This window comes from Alligator mississippiensis, chromosome 4, assembly GCF_030867095.1.
Source record: "Alligator mississippiensis isolate rAllMis1 chromosome 4, rAllMis1, whole genome shotgun sequence".
In the NCBI taxonomy this organism is placed as follows: domain Eukaryota; kingdom Metazoa; phylum Chordata; order Crocodylia; family Alligatoridae; genus Alligator; species Alligator mississippiensis.
The window spans coordinates 2,819,881-2,841,514 of record NC_081827.1 but is presented as its reverse complement, the minus strand read 5'-3'; the positions used below and the strand labels follow the sequence as shown (position 1 = coordinate 2,841,514).

Genomic DNA, 21,634 nt, shown 5'->3' with positions numbered 1-21,634 from the left:
AAGTTCTGGCCCTACTTGTGGGGGCAGCCGTTCATTGTCCTGTTGGATCATGTCCCGCTTCAATGGTTGCAAATGATGCAGAATACCAATGCCAAGCTCCAGCGACAGGCCTGGCAGCTTCAAGAGTTCAACTTCACCATTGAACACCTCAAGGGGAGCCAGAACATGACAGCAGATGCCCTGTCATGAAAGGACTCTGGGTAGGGGGTCCTCTGGACTCAGGACTACCGGAGAGACCTCTGGTGATCTTTAGTGCAGGGACTACCCAACATGTTTGATGGCTTTTGTAGGTTATTGCTATAACTCGTTTCAGGTGTCAGGTACTCATTTTCTTTAGGCATCCCATGTGAACTCCCTGACCCAACACACCCGGGCACACAGCCCTGAGAAGCCCTGTGCCCGAGCTTTTCAAGGAGAGGGGAGAAGTGTGGCAGAAATGCCACCGTCTGTGTCTCTCTCCAGAGACCTGTCCCGGTCAGCTTGGCACACTGGGGTCGAGTTCCTGAGGGAGTGGGGATTTTCCTTCCTGCCTACGGGACAAAAGTCTGGTGCCGAGGGGGCGGTCCCTCTGGTCACCTGAGTGGGGGAGGGAAAAGCCCCTGCTCCTCTGCCCAGGTGACCAGTGATGCTTTTTAAATTGGTTGGCTAGTTTCCAACACTGCTGGTGTCTATTGGACTGGGCTGCTGAGGTCAGAAAGGCAATATAAGGGCCTGGTCCAAGAAGAAGGAGAGAAGCCATTTTACCAGCATGGCACAAGCATCAGGACACAGGGAGAGTCTGATCCAACTGAAACGCTCTCTCTCTGGAAATCTCCGAGCCAGATCTCTACCATCTTCTGGATGATACTCCTATGTGTTTCTAGAGAGCCAGTCAGCTCCCAGTGATGCATCTGTGTATCAAACGGCTACCTCAGCCAGACTGCTTTGCTCAAGGGTAATCCCTTGATAGCGCTCTACCTCTTACCATATTCCAACCCTACCCTCTGTAACCAATACAGTTCTCCTTTGTGACTGGTGTAGGAATCTTATTGAGGGGTGGGTTTAATTATGGCCAGGAGGCCTCTTGGGTCTGTGGACTAATGGAGACTATCCTTTTTGGCCCCAAGTGCTAGTATTGGACTATTAGGCCTGTGTTTCCCTGAGGACACAGAACCTAGAAGGTCCCCTCTCGGGGTGGTGGCAGCACATTACCACCCGACTCTGCGGTGGGGCTCGAAAGGGGGTCTGCCAGGGCTTAGACGCCCCTGGGGAGACGTGTGGAGTCCGGCAGGTGGACGGGCGTGGTGAGGTGGGAGGCTCAACGCAGGAGCTCCGCCTACTGGCCTTTCACAGGTGGCTCCGTACAGAGGCTCTGGAGGCGTCAGCCCTGTGCAGCCTGCTTCCAAATCCACTCAGGGAAGCGGGCGATCGTCAGTGCTGTCATCTTTACTCTGGCAGCCCGGGGGCCACATGGGGCTGGGCCCCCATGGACAGAGAGTGAGAGACAACCCCACACCGCGGCTCCCACCCAGCCCCACCGCACAGGCCACACGTGGAGGGAGGGAAGCAGGAGCAGCCGCCACCAGCAGAGGCCTGGGGACGACATAGCCACGGCCCAGCCACAAGCCCTGCATCCCAGCCCCATCCCAATCCCCCAGCCCAGCCCCGCGGTGGGCGCTGTCCCTGGTGCTCCCTGGGTCAGGGCAGAGACGTGGCACTGGTGACACTGCCTCTGTCTTCGGACGCCTCCTCCCTCCTCAAGTGTTGGAGGCTTTGGTGGACTCTGAATGACCTAGAAAACAAGTGGGACGAGCCTGTGACTTGCCATCCTGGGTGCACGGGTCCAGTCCCCAGCAGGATTGGAGCATCTGGACGTGTCCATGCCCAGGGCAGGGCGGCAGGCTGCACACACCTGCGGGGGCACGGGTGGGGGGCGGGGGTGCACGTGCCAGGCCGAAGCTGGCTCCTTGGGACGTGGGGTCTGCAGCTGGGAGATGGGGTTGGAGACGGGGGAGTCAATTTGGGCTTGGGAGCGTCCCCTGATGCACGTGTCACCACTTGTGACTCTGGGCCATGCCATGAGCCCATGTTCCCTTCAGACGGAGAGTGCTCGGTGTCGTCCCCTACCCTCCTGCAGTGACTGCAGGGGATATTCCCAAACCCACCAGAAATCACCCCCTCCACCTGACTACCAGTGGAGGGTCGGGGGGAAGTGCAGCAGTCCCTGGGTGTCAGCACTGTGGACTCACCCCGCGCTGCCCGGCCCACACGCTCCTACCTTAGACCCGCAGCCGCCCGCTGGACCTGGACTCGGGCTCCTGCATGGCCTCGTGCTGCACGCGGCACAGGTACTCCACCCCGTCGTCCTCGGGCCCCGCGGGGGGGAGGCGCAGCTCGGACTCCACGCTGTAGGACTTCCCGTCCGGCACGGGGCTGGGGGCGGGGGTGTGCATCCTGTGGGGGTCTGAGCTCTCTACGTGTATGTTCTCCTTCTTTCTTGCTCTCTTTTTGATTGGGATTATTGCCAGCTTCTTGGTGTAGGACCCTGATGGAAGGGGCTGCGTGGTCACTCGTTGCAAAGGGACCAGGGCCTGTGGCTGGGAGACCACCTCCTGGTCAAGAGGATGCGGATGGCAGGCTGCAACAAGTGGGAGCAACATGTCACTGAAAGGGTCCTGTCCCAGGCACCAGACATATGCCCACCCACTGCCCCAGCAGTTTGATCCCAGATCCTGGAAGCCCCTACATTGGGCTCCTCTTGCCCAGCCAGCATGGCCCCTGCCACCTCCTGTGCCAGACACCTGCCAGGAGAGCCTGGAGCGAGGGGTCAGGCAGGGCCAGGGGGTCACAGCCCCTCTGGGCTGGCCCGGTGGACAGACAGGTCTGCTCCCCTATGGACCCCCCACGACCAGGACCAGAGCGGGACCCACAACAAGGCCCCTTATCCCAGAATGGCTGCCGGTGCTGTCCCATCCATCACCACTTACTGCTGCTCCTCTCGATGGGGGTCTGCAGGGTGAGGTGTCCCACACGGCAGATGTACTCTGCCCCCTTGTCCCGGGATGTCCAGCAGGTAAGCCTGGTCTCCTGCTGGAAGCTCTTCCCGTCCCGTGCCAGGACGGCCGTGCCGGGCTCCACCCTGCACTCAGCTCCATCCCGCAGGATCACAGCAGTGGCCTCCCCCTTGCGCCTCCGCAGCCAGGTCACGCTCAGCTCCCCCGGGAAATGCCCCGTGATGCGGCAGCTCAGGGTGACTCCCTTCCCCGTGGCTGTGGCCTCAGTCTGGGAGATTTTGGACACATCTGGGGGCCGCAGGAGACCTGGGAAGGGAACAGGCAGAGGCAGGGACAGGCCCCATCAGGGGAGCTGCGGCCTGGCAGGGGCTGCTCCCCAGCCCCTCACACACCACACAGACCCCACACCCCTGCAGCAGGGCTGGGACCCCAGGACATGGCCCCTCCTCACCCGCGGCCCTCAGGCTGAGCTCTCTCTCGCTCGCGGGCTCTCCGGGGCCGTGCTGGACGCACACTCGCACTCGCAGCTCCGGCTGGGTCAGGCTCCGGCTGGGCACTCTCCAGACGCTCGTCGCGGTGAACGTGCCGTCCGCGTTCTTGTCTATCTGTGTGGGGTCTTCCCTCCAGCTCCCGGCCCCGTCCCAGCCCCACTGGATCGGGGGCACCTCCCTGGGGTAGAAGTTGTGGAGCTGGACAGCAAACGGCACCTTGTCGCGGGGGTCCCACTCTGGCAACACCTGGATCTCAGACACCTGCGGCCGGGCTGGGGAGACAGTGGGGGTGTTAGCAATCCCCAGCTCCATCCCCCTGACAGAATCAGGTCCTGACCACACCTGGAGGTGGTATCGGGGCGCTGGGCACTCACCCCACACCCGGATCTCCGGGGACACTCTCTCCTCTCTGATCCGTTCGGCCTCGTGGAGGAAGACGCACCGGACCCGCGCCCCGTCATCCTGCAGCGTGGGGGTGAAGGTCAGGGAGGACGTGAGGTGGGTCCCAGCTCTCTCCTCGGTCACTCTCCAGCCCAGCGGGAGGGCGGGGAGCAGCGGCTGGTGCTCGGGGCTCTCCTGGTCCCCAGCGCTCTCAGGCACCGTCCTGTCCTCGCTGTGGATCCTCTCCCATGTCACGGCCACGTCCTCGGGGAACGTCCCCTCCATGGAGCAGCGCAGGGTCACCTCCTGGCCCAGCAGGCACCGGTCCGGTCCCTGCACCTTTGGGACATTGTAGGAGACCGCCCAGCCTGGGGACCAAGCAACCAACACACAGGACATGGGTCAGCCTGGGATCATCTGGTAGATGTGTCAAATCTAAGCCTGGGGTAGGGAACCATAGGATGAAATCGGCCTGGGGAGAGCCCTTGTTCCTTCACTGTCACCTCCCTGCTCTCTGGTCCATCCCCTCCCTCTGTGCCCCTGCACCGCAACTTTATCCTCTACCTTTTTTTCTCTTCCTCCAGAAGTAAATGGCTGCAGCAACCGTGGCTCCTGCTCCAATCAGGATGCCCAGGACGGCTCCAACAACAGCACCAGTCTGATCCCCTGCTGCGCTCAGTCGCCAAAGGAGAGAACAAGGCAGAGCTCAGCTCGCAGCATCACTCCGAAGGGAGCAAGGTCTTGCCCAAGACCCCCAAGCCAGCCCCAACCTAGAGTCGCCTCCTCCCCTCCAGCTGTAGGTCTGGCTTCCTTTGTGCCCAGCTGATGCCCTCGCAGTCGTGGGCCAGGGATTGCTCTGGGATGCTAGGGATCCCAGCGGCTGCCCATGCAATGGGAATGCAGGGGCCTGGATCAGAGATGCCCCTCCAGGCCTGTGTCCCTCTGCTTCTTGGTGCTCCAGCTCCTCCGGGAGGGAAGGAGCTTCTCCACTGCCTAATGCAGCCCAGACCATGCTGATCTGCAGTTCAGCACCACCTGCAGCTCTATGCTTCCTTGGGGAGGGGACAAAGGAACTCACCTAGGATGTCCAGGGTGACATCCTCCTGTATGGGCTGCTCCAGAGCCGCATGGCGGACATGGCAGGAGAAGATGCTGCTGGAGTCGCTGTGGGCGGGGGTGAAGGTGTAGGTCAGGGTGAGGTTGAAGGTCCCGTGCGTGTTCCTCTGGGGGCTGGAGCGGGTGAAGCCCTTCAGGACCTGCCCGTCTCTCAGCCACGCCACGTCCACGTCCTTGGGGTAGAACCGCCCCACGTGGCACAGGAGGGAGGTCTCAGCATCGGCCACGACTGGTTTTCTTGGGATGGAGATCGTTGGGGCAGCTGGAAAATAGAGAGTCAGTGTGTGTGTGCAACCCAGGGTGGGGCATGTGTCCTCCCACCGTCTGGGTCAGGATGGCACTGACACACTGAGGCCACGTGAGGCCTGGGCCCTGTGGCAGCCCTGATGCTCCCAGGCAGGCGTCACTGTGGCTGTGTGGGTCTGGGGGCCTGGGAGAGGATAGCACTGCCCGTGCCAGCACTGTGCGCCAGGCCGTCTGCCCATTGCATAAGGCTTCCCACTGCTTCTAGGGCGAGGGCAATCGCCCTGCCTGTGGCTGGTGCTGGACATGACCACAGGAAAGAGGCCCCCGGGGTCTGAGGAGCATTGCTCATTCACCTCCTCACTTGCACGTGGTGCAGGTTTGTGTCTTTGTCTCCCCCACTCACCCACCCACATCAGGTCCCGACCCAGCCACAGCCACCCCATGGCTCCTCTCCGGTCCTCACCAAGTAGGTGCAGGATGGTCTCCCCGTGGTGCTGCTGTGTCCTGTACCCCACAACACACCGGTACAAGCCCTCGTCTGACACAGTCACCACGGCAAGTAACAGGGAGGCGTCTCCACTCTCCAGCTCCTTCTCCAACGGCAGGCTGGCTCTGGGCAGTTCTTTCCTCCTGCCCTGCTCGTACCAGGCCACCTTCTCCTCCCAGAAATACCAGGTCACCCACAGGGAGTCCAGGGCCACGGGCCCCCCGACATCGAACCGGCACTGCAGCAGGACCCCCGAGCCCATGCGGGCCGTGGAGGAGGGCGCCGTGGTCACCTGCAGCTGGGAACCTGCCCGGGGAGAGGAAGCAGCCGTGAGACCCCGCGGGGCTGGGCCGGCGCAGGGGAGAGGCTGCCCAGGACGGCACAGCCCGCTGCGGGGACCTGGTGCAGGGAGATGGGGGCTGGGGGGCAGGGGCCTGCTGCGCTCGGGGCGACGGGACTTCACCCCCACACGCTGAACTGCCCCCTCTCCCTCACCCGCATGGTCCTCCCACGGGGTTTGGCCAGGCTGCCCCAGGGCTGCACACCCGCCCCAGCCCCCGGCTGCCCCCACACCCGCACCAGGGGAGCAGTGGGACTGGGACTTACCCTGAGGGGCAGGGAAGAGGGAAGGAAGGAGCAGGGCCATGGGAAGGAGCAGGGTGCCCAGGTGCTGCACCCAGGGCACCATCTTTCCCCCTGTCCTGCCAGCGTCCTTGTCCCTGGGGCTAAAATGGATTCCCGGCAGCTGCTCTCTGGCTTTCGCTTTCCCTTGGGAAGGAGCCAGGCCCCATCTGGGATCAACTTGAGGGGGCTGCATCCTGTGCCAGGAGCTGAAATGGGTCTGGGACAGGGTCCAGGCCCAGCTCTTGCCCCTCCCCACGGGCCCGTGGCTCTGATAAGCGGAGGGGAGAGTCATCCTGGGGCCTCCCCTCTCCTCGGAGCAGGACCCCAGGGCAGGCTCAGGGCTGGCTCCTCTGGGGATCCTGCCCCTCCTGCTCCCTGCCTGGGGTCTGCTCCCAGGGCCCGAGTGCTCCCGACAGCCCAGACCCGCAGCCCCGGGCAGGGAAAGGTGCACAGCAGGAGGGGCCGTGTACGCTTTGGGGTCTGGTCCATCAGCTCCTCCAGGTCTCAGTGTCCTGGCACCCCTGGGCACCACGGAGGGGGTGTCCCCTGCACCAGCTGATCTCCACACCCCTCCATGTTCTTGTACAGCCCACGTCTGACCCAGCCGCCCTGGGCAGACCCAGAGGCAAAAATGGAGCCACTGGGATTTCTGTTCCAGGTGTGTTCACGAGATGGCACCCGGCTGCCCCTGCACCAGGGTCGAACACGGCCACCACAGCCCGGCCCTGCCACCCCTCGCCCAGCAGAGCAGGGGTCGGCACTTACCTGCTGTCCCCAGGAAGAGCAGAGGCAGGAGCAGGCCCCCGAGGCGCAGGGCCCAGGCATCCATCTGTCCCCCCACAGTCGCCATCTCCTCTCCTGCGAGGCAGCGTGGATCCCTGAGCCCTTTGTACTTTCCCCTTCCCGGTGTGGCAGGGAGGGCCGGGAGCAGGGTCCAAGGTGCAGCGCAAAGCCAGAGCTGCTCCTGCCCCACCCCACAGGGCTGCGGGAGCCGGGGCCAGCCCTGCCCATGGCCTGGGGAGAGCAGGGGAGGGTCAGCCCTGAGCTCTGCACGGCATGTGGGGTCCCCTCTGCTCCCCTGCCTGGCTCGCAGTCCCGTCACACAGATTCTGGCTCTTCTCAGCTCCTTGTGGCCGTAGCAGTCGCCTCAAGGACCTGGAGGACCCGAGCGGCCAGCTGGAGCTGTGCACACCCGCGATGCCAACACCAGCCCCATGTCCCACACCTGGATCTCTTCTGCGTCTGTCTCCAGCGCTGGGGGAGGGCGGGTAACAGCGGCTGGTGCTTGGAGCTCTCTTGGCCCCAGCGCTCCCGGGTGCTGTCCTGTCCTCGCTGTGGACCCTTTCCCACATCACGTCGATGTGCACCAACGGAAATGACATCTGTGCCTGTGGTAGCAGGGATCGAGTATTCGGGGGTCTGCTCTGATGCAGGGGCATTTGCAAAGGAGCGCCTGGTCATTCATACTTTGGGGGAAGAAGCCATGGGGGAACGTTTGAGTCATGAAGCCGTGTTGCTCAGGAAGAAACGCTCTTGTCCGGTGTCCCGGAGGTGCGTGCTCCTCAGCAGAGGTTTGTGTCACACGGGAGTCACAGCACTGGTGGGGCTGCCTGGAGAGAGTCCAGACCTGGACCTGGAGGTTGGGCATCGAACTCCTGTGAAGACCAACAGGTGAAAACTGGTCATAGTTTTCACTACGATGAAGCAATACTAGCACGATTTTCCAGAATTAGAAATGACACAGTTACAGTTGTGGAGAGAGTCTTTCCGGGAGGTATGACCAGCTGCAACAGAGCCACCGAAGAGAAAGGCAGCGTCTGACTTGTGAGCACAGGGCCGTGCGGGTGTCGAGCCCCTTGAACGTACTCTGATTGCACCCGCTCCCTCGTGCTCATCATGTACAATTTCTCTGGACCTGATTGCAGCACGGAGACATTTCCCAGCACAACGTGACCAGGAGCAATGCCCCGCGGCACGGATACACTCCTGCACTCACATACACTCCTCTTTTCAGTCTTGCTTACACTGCTCCCCTCCACCCCTCAGAGCCACAGGGCTGTGGAGAAGAGCAAGAGCTGGGCCTGCCCCAGGTCCCAGACCCATTCCAGCTCCTGGCACAGGATGGATTCCCTTCAGGTTGATCCCAGCTGGGGCCTGGCTCCTTCCCAGTTAAAGTGAAAGCCAGAGAGGAGCTGCTGGGAATCCATTTTATCCCCATTGTCAAGGACTGGCAGGACAAGGAGAAAAATGCAGCCCCGGGTGCAGTGCTGAGCCTGGGCACCCTACTACTTCCCGTGGCCCTGCTCCTTTCTCCCCTCTTCCCTGCCCACGGGGTACTCCCAGTCCCGCTGCTCCCCTGGTGCGGGTGTGGGGGCAGCCGGGGGCTGGGGCGGGTGTGCAGCCCTGGGGCAGCCTGGTCAAACCCCGTGGGAGGACCGTGCGGGTGAGGGAGAGGGGGCAGTTCAGCGTGTGGGGGTGAAGTCCCGTCGCCCCGAGCGCAGCAGGCCCCTGCCCCCCAGCCCCCATCTCCCTGCACCAGGTCCCCGCAGCGGGCTGTGCCGTCCTGGGCACCCTCTCCCCTGCGCCGGCCCAGCCCGCAGGCCCGCGTGGGCTCAGGGGCCCTGCTGCAGTGCTGGTTCAGTGTCGGGGGGCCGGTGGCCCTGGACTCCCTGCGGGTGACATGGTATTTCTTGGAGGAGAAGGTGGCCTGGTACGAGCAGGGCAGGAGCCAGGCCTGGCCCAGAACCAGTCTGCCATCGGAGAAGGAGCTGCAAAGCGGAGACGCCTCCCTGTTGCCGGCCACGGTGACCGTGCCCGACGGGGGCTTGTACCGGTGTGTTGTGGGGTACGGGATGCAGCAGCACCACGGGGAGACCATCCTGCACCTGCTCGGTGAGGACCGGAGAGGGGCCCACGGGCAGTGTGGCCGTGCTCAGGCTGGACACGGGTGGGTTCATGGGGACACAAACACACAGCCCTGCGCCATGTGCAGTGAGGTGTTGAACAAGCAATGCTCACCAGAGACCGAGGGACTCTCTGCTCTTGTCATGTCAGACCCTGGGTTCAGCGCCAGCTCGGGGAGCCATTGTGTCCTGCTGCCAGACACGCGGCAGTGCTGTCCCAGGCCATCAGACCCACACCGCCGTGGTGACACCTCCTGGGGGGTCGGTCAGTTGAGCATCACGGCTGACATGGGGCCAAGGCCCCACATGGCCTCAGTGGTCGTGCGGGTGCCTGACCCGGGAAGGGGACTGGCACGTGTCCCAAGTCTCAAGCCCTGAGTCCCAAGGCGCACAGTGACTCTGTTTTCCAGCTTCCCCGGTGATCTCCATCCCAAGAAAACCAGTTGTGGCCGATGCTGAGACCTCCCTCCTGTGCCACGTGGGGCGGTTCTACCCCGAGGACGTGGACGTGGCGTGGCTGAGAGACGGGCAGGTCCTGAAGGGCTCCACCCGCTCCAGCCCCCAGAGGAACACGCACGGGACCTTCAACCTCACCCTCACTTACACCTTCACAGCCACCCACAGCGATGCCGGCAGCATCTTCTCCTGCCACGTCCACCACGAGGCTCTGGACCAGCCACTGCAGGAGGACGTCTCCCTGGACATCCAAGGTGAGAGCCTGCACTGGGACCTGCCTGCTGCCCTGACTCTGGACACGGGGGAACTGAGAATGTAAACCCCAAATCAGGGCTTGGACTACGAGACTGTGATTGGGTGAGGGAAGGGCAGCGGGTTGATGCATGGGGCTGTGAGGAAATGGGTGCATTTTTTGTCACGGGTGCACAGGTTCCTTATGCAGTTTAAGATGTGCACTGAAAAGTTTCTGCAAGACGTGGTGTGTGTGTGGGGATATATAAATATATAATATATTCTTAAAAACAACAAGGGTTCACCTGCCCCCTCCCCAAGGTAGCAAAGAGCTGCTCCAGGCCAGGAGGCAGGCAGCGCTGAGCTCTGGACCAGCATGGTTGGGGGCTGCATTAGGCAGTGGGAACACGCCTTCCCTCCCGGAGGAGCTGGAGCACCAAGGAGCAGAGGGACGCAGTCCTGGAGGGGTGTCCTAGGCTCCTGCATCCAGGACCCAGCATTCCCGGTGCATGGGCAACTGCAGGGATCTCCGGCATCCCAGAGCTCACACCTATGAGGGCAGCAGCTGAGGCACAAAGGATGCCAGGCCGTGCGCCAGAGGTAGTCACAGGAGAGATGTGGCCCTGTGTGTGCCCTGCCCCTGCGACCTGATGAAGGAATGGGTTGCAAGTGGGATCTAGCTCAGGTCTTGGGGAAGATCCCTCTGCTCCCATCAGAGCAGATCTGCAACCAGAGCTCTGCCTCGGTCTCTCCAGCAGCACTGGATCAGACTGATGCTGCGGTTGGAGCCGTCCTGGGGATCCTGATCGGAGCAGGAGCCGCGGCTGCTGCAGCCATTTACTTCTGGAGGAAGAGAAGAAAAGGTAGAGCAGGAACATGGCTTTGGGCTGCAGGGTCACAGAAGCAGGGGACAGGCCAGAGAGGGTGGACAGTGACTGTGACACAGCAGGGACCTGCGGGGGTGGAGAGGACTTTCCCCAGGCAGGTTTCATTCCTCTGGTTCCCAACCAGGCTGGGCTCAGACTGGATGCATCTCCCAGATGATCCCAGGCTGACCCGTGTCCTGTGTGTTGGTTGCTTGGCCCCCAGGCTGGACAATCTCCTACAATGTCGCAGAGGTGCAGGGGCCGGAGCGGTGCCTGCTGGGCCAGGAGGTGACCCTGCGCTGCTCCATGGAGGGGACGTTCCCCGAGGACGTGGCCGTGACATGGGAGAGGATCCACAGCGAGGACAGGACGGTGCCTGAGAGCGCTGGGGACCAGGAGAGCCCCGAGCACCAGCCGCTGCTCCCCGCCCTCCCCCCGGGCTGGAGAGTGACCGAGGAGAGAGCTGGGACCCGCCTCACGTCCTCCCTGACCTTCACCCCCACGCTGCAGGACGACGGGGCGCGGGCCCGGTGCGTCTTCCTCCACGAGGCCGAACGGATCAGAGAGGAGCGAGTGTCCCCGGAGATCCGGGTGTGGGGTGAGTGCCCAGCGCCCCGATACCACCTCCCGGTGCAGCCAGGGCCTGATTCTGTCAGGGAGGATGGAGCTGGGAACTGGCCAGCTGTTGGACTGAGCAGGTATCACCCAGCCCTCACTGCACTGCCCTAGCCCCGCAGCTCCAGGGGGGCCCAAAGCTGGATCCTGTCAGTCCCTCATAAAAACCCCACCACCCCGCTACCTCCCCAGCCCAGCCACAGGTGTCTGAGATCCAGGTGTTGCCAGAGTGGGACCCCCGCGACAAGGTGCCGTTTGCTGTCCAGCTCCACAACTTCTACCCCAGGGAGGTGCCCCCGATCCAGTGGGGCTGGGACGGGGCCGGGAGCTGGAGGGAAGACCCCACACAGATAGACAAGAACGCGGACGGCACGTTCACCACGACGAGCGTCTGGAGAGTGCCCAGCCGGAGCCTGACCCGGCCGGAGCTGCGAGTGCGAGTGTGCGTCCAGCACGGCCCCGGAGAGCCCCCGAGCGAGAGAGAGCTCAGCCTGAGGGCCGCGGGTGAGGAGGGGCCGTGTCCTGGGGTCCCAGCCCCGCTGCAGGGGTGTGGGGTCTGTGTGGTGTGTGAGGGGCCGGGGAGCAGCCCCTGCCAGGCTGCGGCTCCCCTGACGGGGCCTGTCCCTGCCTCTGCCTGTTCCCTTCCCCAGGTCTCCTGCGGCCCCCGGACGTGTCCGAAATCTCCCAGCCCGAGTCCATGGCCAAGGGGAAGGGAGTCACCCTGAGCTGCCATGTTGCGGGGCATTTCCCGGGGGAGCTGAGCGTGACCTGGCTGCGGAGGGGCAAGGGGGAGGACACTGCTGTGATCCTGCGGGACTCGGCTGAGTGCAGGGTGGAGCCCGGCACGGCCGTCCTGGCACGGGACGGGAAGAGCTTCCAGCAGGAGACCAGACTCATCCGCTTGTTACCAGAGGACCTGGCAGAAAAATTCATCTCCAAGTTTAAGGAAACAGGGGCAGAGTACATCTGCCGTGTGGGACACCTTGCCCTGGAGACCCCCATCGAGAGGAGCACTGGTAAGCGGTGGGGACGGGACAGGCCCAGAAGCCGTTCTGGGATAAGGGGCCTTGTCGTGGGCCCCGCTCTGGTCCTGGTCGTGGGGGGTCCACAGGGGAGCAGACCTGCCTGTCGCCCGGCCCAGCCCAGAGGGGCTGTGACCCCGGCCCTGCCTGACCCCTCGCTCCAGGCCCTCCCCAGGAATCCAGTTCAGCCCCAGGGACAAGGACTCTGGCAGGACAGGGGGAAAGATGCAGCCGTTCATGCAGCGCCTGGGCACCCTGCTCCTTTCCATAGCCCTGCTCCTGTCTCCCCTCTTCCCTGCCCCACGGGGTAATCCCAGTCCTGCTGCTCCTCTGGTCTGGGTGTGGGGGCAGCCGTGGGCTGGGGCGGGTGTGCAGCCCTGGGGCAACCTGGCCCCACCCCACGGCGAGGAAGGGGCGGGTGCGGGAGAGGGGGCAGTTCAGCGTGTGGGGGTAAAGTCCCATTGCCCCAAGCGCAGCCGGACCCTGCACACCCAGGGCACGTTCAGGGCCACTCCGGCAGGGTTCACGATGGGAGCCCCTGGCGGAGGCTGCCAGGAGCTGGGCTCAGGCCGCGTGGGGCATTGGTGTCTGGTGCCCGGGGACAGGGGCATCTCGCTGACACGCCGCTCCCACCTGTTGCAGACTGCCGTCCATGCCCTCCGCACCTGGGGGAGGTCTCCCACCCGCAGGCCCTGGTCCCGGGGCAGCCGGAGACCCTGCGGTGCCTCATCTCGGGGTTTTACCCCGGGCAGCTGGCGGTGACGTGGCTGCGAAAGGGAGCGGGAGAGAAGGCGCCCAGGCCCCTGGAGAGCTCAGACCCCCACAGGATGCACACCCCTGCCCCTACTCGGGCGCCGGACGGGAAGTCCTACAGCGTGGAGTCCGAGCTGCGCCTCCCCCCCGCGGGGCCCGAGGACGACGGGGTGGAGTACCTGTGCCGCGTGCAGCACGAGGCCCTGAAGGAGCCCGAGTCCAGGTCCAGCGGGCGGCTGCGGGTCCAGGTAGGAGCGTGTGGGCCGGGCAGCGCGGGGCGAGTCCGCGGTGGTGACACCCGGGGGCTGCTGCGCTCTGCACCGGGGTCATGGCCCCGTCTGGGCAGACCACACCCCCTGGTGCAGGGGGCAATTTCTGCAGGGGTTGGGAATATCCCCTCCAGACCACAGGAGGGTAGGGGACGACACCGAGCGCTCTCCGCCGGAAGGGAACATGGACTCCTGCCATAGCCCAGAGTCACGATCGGTGACGTGTGTGTCAGGGGAGCTCCCAACCCCAAACCAACTCCCCCAGCTCTGATCTCATCTCTCACCTGCAGACCCCACGTCCCGAGGAGCCAGCTTCAGCCTGGCACCTGCACTCCCCCCACCCCACCCGTGCCCCCGCAGGTGGGTGCAGCCTGCTGCCCTGCCCCGGGCATGGACACGTCCAGATGCTCCAGTTCTGTCAGGGACTGGACCCGCACACCCAGGATGAGAAGTCACAGGCTCGTCCCACATGTTTTCTAGGGCACTCAGAGTCCGCCAAAGCCTCAAACACTTGAGGAGGGAGGAGGCGGCCGAAGACAGAGGCAGTGTCACCAGCGCCGCGTCTCTGCCCCAACCCAGGGAACACCAAGGACGGTGCCCACCGCAGGGCTGGGCTGGGGGAATCGGGATGGGGCTGGGATGCAGGGCTTGTGGCTGGGCCGTGGCTATGTCGTCCCCAGGCCTCTGCTGGTGGCGGCTGCTCCTGCTTCCCTCCCTCCACGTGTGGGCTGTGCGGTGGGGCTGGGTGGGAGCTGCGATGTGGGGTTGTCTCATTCTCTGTCCATGGGGGCCCAGCCCCACGTGGCCCCGGGGCTGCCAGAATAAAGATGACAGCGCTGAGGATCGTCCGCTTCCCTGAGTGGATTTGGAAGCAGGCTGAACAGGGCTGACGCCCCCAGAGCCTCTGTACGGAGCCACCCAGGGGTTATATCAAATATTATGTATTTTGTAATATTTTATATTCTAAAGAAATAAAGGGCTTAATCGGTCTGTCTGTCCATAACACTTTTGCTCAGATGTGCATGTGCTGCAGAGATACAGTTCCCTACATCTGGGTTCCCCTGGACGTGTCCCCCTGGTTTGAAGCCCTCTGGTCACTGCTGGGGCAGTTTGTCTGGGCTTTCCCTTTGCTCCGGGGCTGGGAGCAGGGGAGGCGATGGAGGCGGCGGGGAGCACACACAGACATGCCTGCAGCTGCGGAGGTGCAGACCTGTGTTGGGCTCCCTGCGATCGCCTCCCCCGCTCCCCGTGCTGGAGCACAGCAAAATCCTGGACATTTGGTCAGGGCACTGGGGGGGGGGGACTGTTCATGGCAGGCAGACTGTGTTGTGTCTGTGTGTCCATGTGCAGACAGTGAGTGAGAGTAGTGCACGCCCATATGTGTGTGTGCCTCTGTGTGTATGTCTGCCCCGTCCCACTATGGCCAGAAGTGGGCAAGGGCAGGGGGCAGGGACAAGAGGCGTCATGTCCCCCCACCCCGAGCCTCCCCCACCAGCACCAGGAGGGTCCCCCCCGTGTCCCGTCCCCTCCCCCCAGCCCAGCTCCCATGGCAGGAGGGGACCTCCAGCGTTGTGTTTGCCCAGGGCCCCAGGGCACATTACTCTGCCTCTGGGCGTGGGGCCGACACGGAGAGGAGCAGGGTTTGCGCACAGCTGGACGCGGAGTGGCGGCAGTGCCAGACCGTGGGTGGTGGCAGCTCCCCTCTGACTTCATGGGAGGCAGGTGTGGCGCGGGGTTGGGAAGTTGGTAGTTCAGTTATTAAATGCTGGCAGCCGCCCTGCACCACCCCTTCCCGACTGCTGTAAGTCATATCCTCCTGAACCTACTCTGCTAGGGTAACTGAGGGCACAGGAAAGGGAAGCTGAGGCAGGGAACATGAATGTGAAAACCATGCATTTAACCCCACAGATTTTAGAAACAGCCCAATTCAGGTCACAGGCCCAGGGCCCCAGGGGACTTAGTGCCTCTGCGTGGCATAGGAGGGTCTTCCTGTCCACATTATGAGGAGAGTCTGAGGGAGCTGGACCTCTTCAGCCTCCGCAGGAGAAGACGGATGGGTGATCTTGTGGCTGCCTACTTTTCTTTTCTTCTTTATTCTTTTTTTTTTTTTGTAAAAAATATGCATCTCTACACTCCTAGCGCCTGTTAAAATAACTGCATGCACGCCCACTCACCGCCCTTCCCTAATCCCTTTGCAATCTCGTATAGACGTGTGTAGGGTTATTTTACTGCACAGCAGATTAGTGCACTGCGTGGTAAGTAGGCCTGTGCAAATAGGGAATTATTTGATTCAGATTCGGCTGATTTGGATGCCAGGGATTTGATTCAGAGATCAGAATCATTTTACCGATTCAATCCGACCAAATTGCTTTGGAAGATTCGGAGCCGATTTGAAGATTTGGCCATAGGGAATAATGGGGAATCAATTAAGTATCTATAACTTTGCTGTCTTGGGGCTGATTTGGATCAAACTTCCAAGCATGGTAACCCCCACTGAGAGCATGACATGTGCCAAGCTTCAAGGAGATTGGTGCAGGGGTTTGTGGGAAACTGCACCTCAAACTGTGGACAAGCAAAACTGGTGCCGTGGGTGACACTGTGTGTGTGTGTGACGGCGCAGCGGGGTGACAGCTGCAGGGACGGTGGCCCCTGCTGCGCCCACGACACCTGCCAGCTGTCATGAGTGTCTGCACCTACTACCCAGGAGGCGGAGGAAGTGCAGTTCACAGGCCTGGCTCTGAGACGTGGTGTGTGCATTCAAACACGCACCTAACCTCAGCACCACAACTGCAGCCAGCTTCCTACAGCTCAAAACACACACCCTGCCCGCTATCTCCAGTGCCCACAACCTATCAAACACGGCACAACCCACCTACCCGTGGGGCACACACCTCACCAAAAACACACTCGGCCTCCAGTCTCCCAGGCCTGATCCTGAGAGGGAACAAATGACCAACCACTTTTCACAGCCAGGCCCATGAACTTCACTTCATCAGTCTCCGAGGTACAGAAACTCATGGACTCGATATAGATCAGACAGGGGAGTCCTGGCACACTGCGGCCGGCCGGACATCTGACTCCCCAGGGATCTCCGCACTTTTACCTGTGCTGCTACACCCCCTTTCCCCCCTACACCCACCCCAGCCTGTCCCTCCCCCCGACACCTCCATTTCCATTGTCACCGACTGGCTTTCTTGCCTGCATTGCGGCCAGGCCAGCCTCTGGCTTCTTTACTATTCCTTCCATCCAGGACCACCTGCAGGCACTTCCTCAGCCTGACAAAGGAGTTTTCCACCCGAAAGCTGGCATGCCGGGCAGCTAAGCCAAGCTCACCGGGAACCCCACGACTGCACTGCAAGCAGCAAGCATCAGGCCTGTCCAAGACATGGCCGGTCTGGGCGTTCCCAGCCAGGACGTGGTGCATGCGTGCATTAGCTGGAGGTTATGGCACCTCCTCCCCGCCTTTCACCAGGGGATCCTTGGTCCTGGCATTTACGGGGCTGCCACGCCGCCAGCAGTCCCACCAGGCCTCCCTATCCTGGCAGGGTGCAGTTTTAGTGGTCCTGCCCAGGACCTGGGGCCTCCTCCTTCCCCACAGCCCCATCCCACACCTCCAAGTCTGTCCTGGCAGGGGAACGAGCCCAGCAGGGACATGTTCTTCCCCTGCTGGCTGGGGATGCAGTGAGTGCCCCTCCAGTGAGAGCGGGGCATTACCTGGTTTTCAAAACAATGAAAAAAGGAGATAGGTGTGGACGCAGTGAGGAGGGTGGCACTCAGTCCGTCTGCACCTGGAGCTTGGGGAACCCCAGCAGCGGGAGCTTCACCTGCAGGAACACCAGCTGCTCCCCCAAACCAGCATCCAAGCAGGTGCGGTGGGGGGTCACTATATCCCTAGCCATGCTGAACACCCTCCCCCTTGGCACACTGGTCGGTGGACAGGGCAGGTGCTGCCAGGCAACCATGGCCAGATCCGGCCACACCTGGCTGTGGCTTGCCCAGGAGGCCAAGGGGTTGCACAGCAACGGCTCCACATCCTCAGCAAGAAAGGCAGCCACCGAGGTGTGAGCGCTGCCTGCCTGATGCTGGGGTCTGGTGGCTCTGGGCCCCACCAGAGAAGCCATGCCGTATATTGGCAGCGCCTGTGGTGGAGGACAAGACTGGCTCATGGATGGGGTGCTAGCGTGAGACAGTGGATCCCCCTCTTCCACGTCCCCTTGCCTCCGCTGCTCTGCTTCCCTGACTTTCTTTACCAGCACGTCTGTCCACTGATTCAGTGTTTCGCTGCCACATAAGGTGCCCGTTACCCTTGGGTCACACCTGGCAGCCAGCACATGGACCGTACTGGACCGCGAGGGATGAAGACATTCCCTGATGCCCTCCTCCAGCCGCCTGCCCCAGCCAGGAACATCGATCCCTGCAAGCTCTCCTTTTGGCTCTGAAGTTCCCTCACTGCGGGGATCAACCGGCTGAGGAGGGCATCAGCAGCACCGAGGCTCTCGGTGGCCTCAAGGAAGGGCTTGTGGACCACCAAGATCTGGTATCCCACTCAGCTCTGTTCAGGGGGCCGCTGATCCTGATCTCCCCAAGCAAGGCCATCTCATGGATGGCGTTCTGCTGCTCCACCAGCCTCTAGAGCATCAGGTATGTGGGTCTCCACCGAGTCTCCACGTCCTGCATGAATTTGTGCTGTGGGATGTTCAGCTCCGTTTCTTTGTCCCGCGGCATCTTGCCCCCCTTCACACTCCGGTGGAAGTTGCCCACCACCTTTCTGCATTCGGAAATCAGCTTGCTGGTGGTGCTTGTGCCATCACCGGAGCCATGTCCGCCTCCAAGGCATCCCTGACAACAAGGTGCAACTTGTGTGCCACACAGCGCATGTCAAGAAAGTTGGCATCATGGACCACCTTGACTATATTGGCCCCATGGTTGGTGAGCATGAACCCGCATGTGAGCTCGCCCTGCCCAGCGAGCCACCCCTGCACCAAGCAGCTCATGGCCCCCATGATCTCCCTTGCCGTGTGGGACTCATCCAGCACCTCGGCTTGAAGAAGAGCCCACCGACGGCCTGATGGGTCACAGCAGTACCGTGAGGGAGAGGTAGGCATGATTTCCACCCTGGCTGCTCCAGATGTCCGAGGTGACGTGCAAGATCACCTGCAGACCTGCCATGCACAGCTCCTCCGTCCAGTACTCCGCGCATGCTTCATACAGGGATGGCACCACCATCCTACTGAAGGTGGTGTGTGCCGGGACTTGGTATGATGGGACCATGAACGCCATGAGCAGCCTGAACCCTGCCCACTCAAAGGAAAAGGGCTGGCCATCGACAGCAAATATCTCCCCAATGGTCTGCTGAGGTCGCTTGGCCTTGCAACGCGCCCCATTTTCCCTGGCTTGAAGGAAAACTTGAGGGGTGTCGAGAACAAACTCAGCTGATCCCCTCCTTCCCCAGAGTTTCCCTTGCTAGGACACTGAGATCCAGATCCAGCGCCAGCTCTTCTTCTGGCACGGGAACACTCAGCATGAGAAGTGACATGGGGTGGAGTGGGCTGCTGTACTGGTGCTGCTGGTTGTGGCTGTCGTCATGGTGGGAGTGGGGGGTATGGCTGCTGTGCGTGGAGGGGATGCAGCCTCGGGTACAGGCGGTGGCAGTGGCACTGCTCCCCTCCCCTGGCTGCTTGTAGCAGCCCCGTCCCTTTTAGCTGCAGGACGGAGGCTGTGTCTCAGTTTGGGGGTGGTGAGGGGGGGCTTACAGCTCTCCCTCAACCCCTCTTCCGCCCCTCCCTGAACGCTGGCAGTGTGGCCACCTGCCTTTCCACCACATTTCATGAGGTGTTTCATGGCTTCCTTTTCTACACATATATAAAAAGATTTGAGTTCCTTTATGAACTGAAAACTGTAGGTGTGGTGTAGTGATGAGATTTATGAACCCAATAGAAATATGCCTGTGTGTGTAGATAAACTCAAAAGCGTTGGTGTGGGGTGGAAGGAATGAACATATACAACCAAATATATATAGTAAATTCCTATACAGAGTAAATTCTATAGTAATGCTATCCAATATAAAATTCAAAAGAATAAATCAATGAATATAATCGTAAAATAAAAGCACCTACAAGAAGAAGGTAGTCTGAAATCCCTCTTGCTAGGGTAGCAAGCAGGGAACCCTCTAGAAAAGCAGTGCTCCTAGCCGTAGCGGTCTGACGGGGAGCTGCTGGAGCAGACAGCTCACTAAGTGACCCCACAGCAGAAAGCAGGGCAGATCACAAAAAGCTGCCTTTTATCCAGTGTTTCTGTCCCTCCCCAGAGCACCAGGGTTGGAAGGGACCTCAGGGAAGGGGGACGGGCACTGGCCAGCTGCACAGTCAATGTTGAGAGCAGTCCTTCCCCCCCACCTCCCCTTACCTTACTTTCTGTAAAGGCACAATTATATAGGCGTATATAATTAATTAGGGGATTAATACAATGAGTATATAACATAGTGCAGAAGTTACTGGTTTTCCATTTGTTATTGTAGCCCAGGTGTACTCGGGTATATTCTCCCCTTCTCCAACTGAAGGGGATTGTGAGCTGGCAGGTGTGCTGCGGCGACCTGCAGACCGCGCGGTTTCCCTCCGTCCCCATTGAACCAGGCCAGGACAGGCGGGACTTCAGTTAATGTAAATATATATGGTATCCAACAAATAACATGAACAACCCTCTGGGTAAGTGCTATAAACCCCATACCAGTGCTCCACATACAGGTAAGTATCTGATCTGAAACGGGTAAACCCCAAAATAAACACAGATACCCAACAGATACGCTCTAGGTGAGTACGGGTGAACAATAATTCAGCCACAAATAAATACAAGTAAAAAACAGGTGAAATCACAGCACCGGGGGTCCCAGCACAGCCCTAGTCCAAGTTATACATTTCAACTCTGCTCATCTACTAATTTATACACATGAAGTTCACAAAATACCAGACACAACATCACACCACTTACGGCGCAAGAACCTCCAAGATAAATTCAATCCACAGGGTAAACCCCAATGCCCGTGGGCCTTTTCCCAGCCCTACCAGGAAGCTGTAACTTCAGGGGGGCCCTCCCAGTGCACCTCCCCTTTCAGGAGCCCTTAACTATCCTGGGGGGACTCCCCCCTGCGGGAATCCTTTTTCCCCACAACTCACGGCTCATGGGCCTGGAGGGTGGTCCTCGTCCTCTGCGCCAGGCTGCTCTCTCACCTGCGGTGGGCTTCACAGAGTCACTGTCCCCTGGAACAGGGCTCTGCTACGCAGGGCTTCTGGGGCCTCTGGCTCGGCCCCGTCTGCTGGCTCAGTAGCCCGAGCACCGTCTGGATTCCTGGACTCAATCTTTTGCTGTGAGTCAGAGGCCTGGACCCCTCGTGCAGCACTGGGCTCAGTCCACTCCCGGACTCTATGTGCAGCGCCTCCTGCGCCGAGCTCCCGGCCTTGTGCCAGGGGTGGGGACCTAAGCTGCCCAACCACTCCAAAGGTCCTGCTCCGTGCAGCAGCCTGCGCGCCATGTCTCTGGCTGCACACAGCGGTCGCAGACCTGAGCTGCCTCACGCAGCTCTCGGGGTCCAGACGCCGTGCTGTGCATGGAGAGCCTAGCAATTGCAGCTGTGGGGTGTCCCCGCTGATGGAAATCTTCAGGGGCTCCTCCAGGACACTGCTTCGCCAGGCTGAGCACCTCTTATCAACTCCCCCAAGCTGCACCCTACTCTCTATCTAGGAGTCTCCCTCCTCCTGCCCCGCAGCTCCTTTTATAGTCCCCAGGCTCCGCCCCCAAAGTCTTCCAGTCCTATCAGTATCCCAGTCTCCAACCAGGTCGGCTACAAGCTCCTCTCCCCCTCCCCTCAGGAAAGGGGCGTGACTTCATTTCCCTTCCTGCCCCCTCATTGGTGCATGGGCTCCACCAATCAAAACAGCAGAATCTCAAGCCTGGGACTCAACCCAAGCGCTGAAATGTAAGCCTGCTTCATTAGCTGACCAGCCCCTAAGTGTCATTAGTTATCAGCCGGGATTCTTTGTATAAACCCAGCCGTGTGTACTGGAAGTGGAGTGCTGCAAACGTTATAGTATTTCATATGTGCTTGCATCTAGCAGTTATTTCCTGTATATAATTACATTTCTGTAACTCGTTACTCCCGAGTCTGCAAGGTCTCTGCACTGTCAG

The 21,634-nt window shown here is 61.2% G+C and overlaps 2 protein-coding genes across 2 annotated transcripts; one reads left to right on the top strand and one right to left on the bottom strand.

Annotated features, from left to right (window-relative positions):
• Window positions 1-1,405: 1,405 nt before the first annotated feature.
• On the bottom strand, window positions 1,406-7,696 carry LOC106738949 (uncharacterized). Its single transcript, XM_059725643.1, has 9 exons — window positions 7,104-7,696; window positions 5,691-6,020; window positions 4,944-5,243; window positions 4,430-4,534; window positions 3,859-4,233; window positions 3,445-3,756; window positions 2,967-3,299; window positions 2,258-2,617; window positions 1,406-1,771 (listed from the first exon to the last, which is right to left on the bottom strand). Exons 1-8 carry the CDS (start codon window positions 7,186-7,188, stop codon window positions 2,259-2,261), a joined length of 2,199 nt encoding a protein of 732 aa, XP_059581626.1. The 5' UTR covers window positions 7,189-7,696; the 3' UTR covers window positions 1,406-1,771; window position 2,258.
• Window positions 7,697-7,713: 17 nt separating this feature from the next.
• LOC132249866 (uncharacterized) lies at window positions 7,714-14,814 on the top strand. Its single transcript, XM_059725527.1, has 8 exons — window positions 7,714-7,889; window positions 8,878-9,230; window positions 9,652-9,951; window positions 11,018-11,392; window positions 11,602-11,913; window positions 12,060-12,425; window positions 13,074-13,442; window positions 14,804-14,814. Exons 1-8 carry the CDS (start codon window positions 7,714-7,716, stop codon window positions 14,812-14,814), a joined length of 2,262 nt encoding a protein of 753 aa, XP_059581510.1.
• The last annotated feature ends 6,820 nt before the right edge of the window (window positions 14,815-21,634 follow it).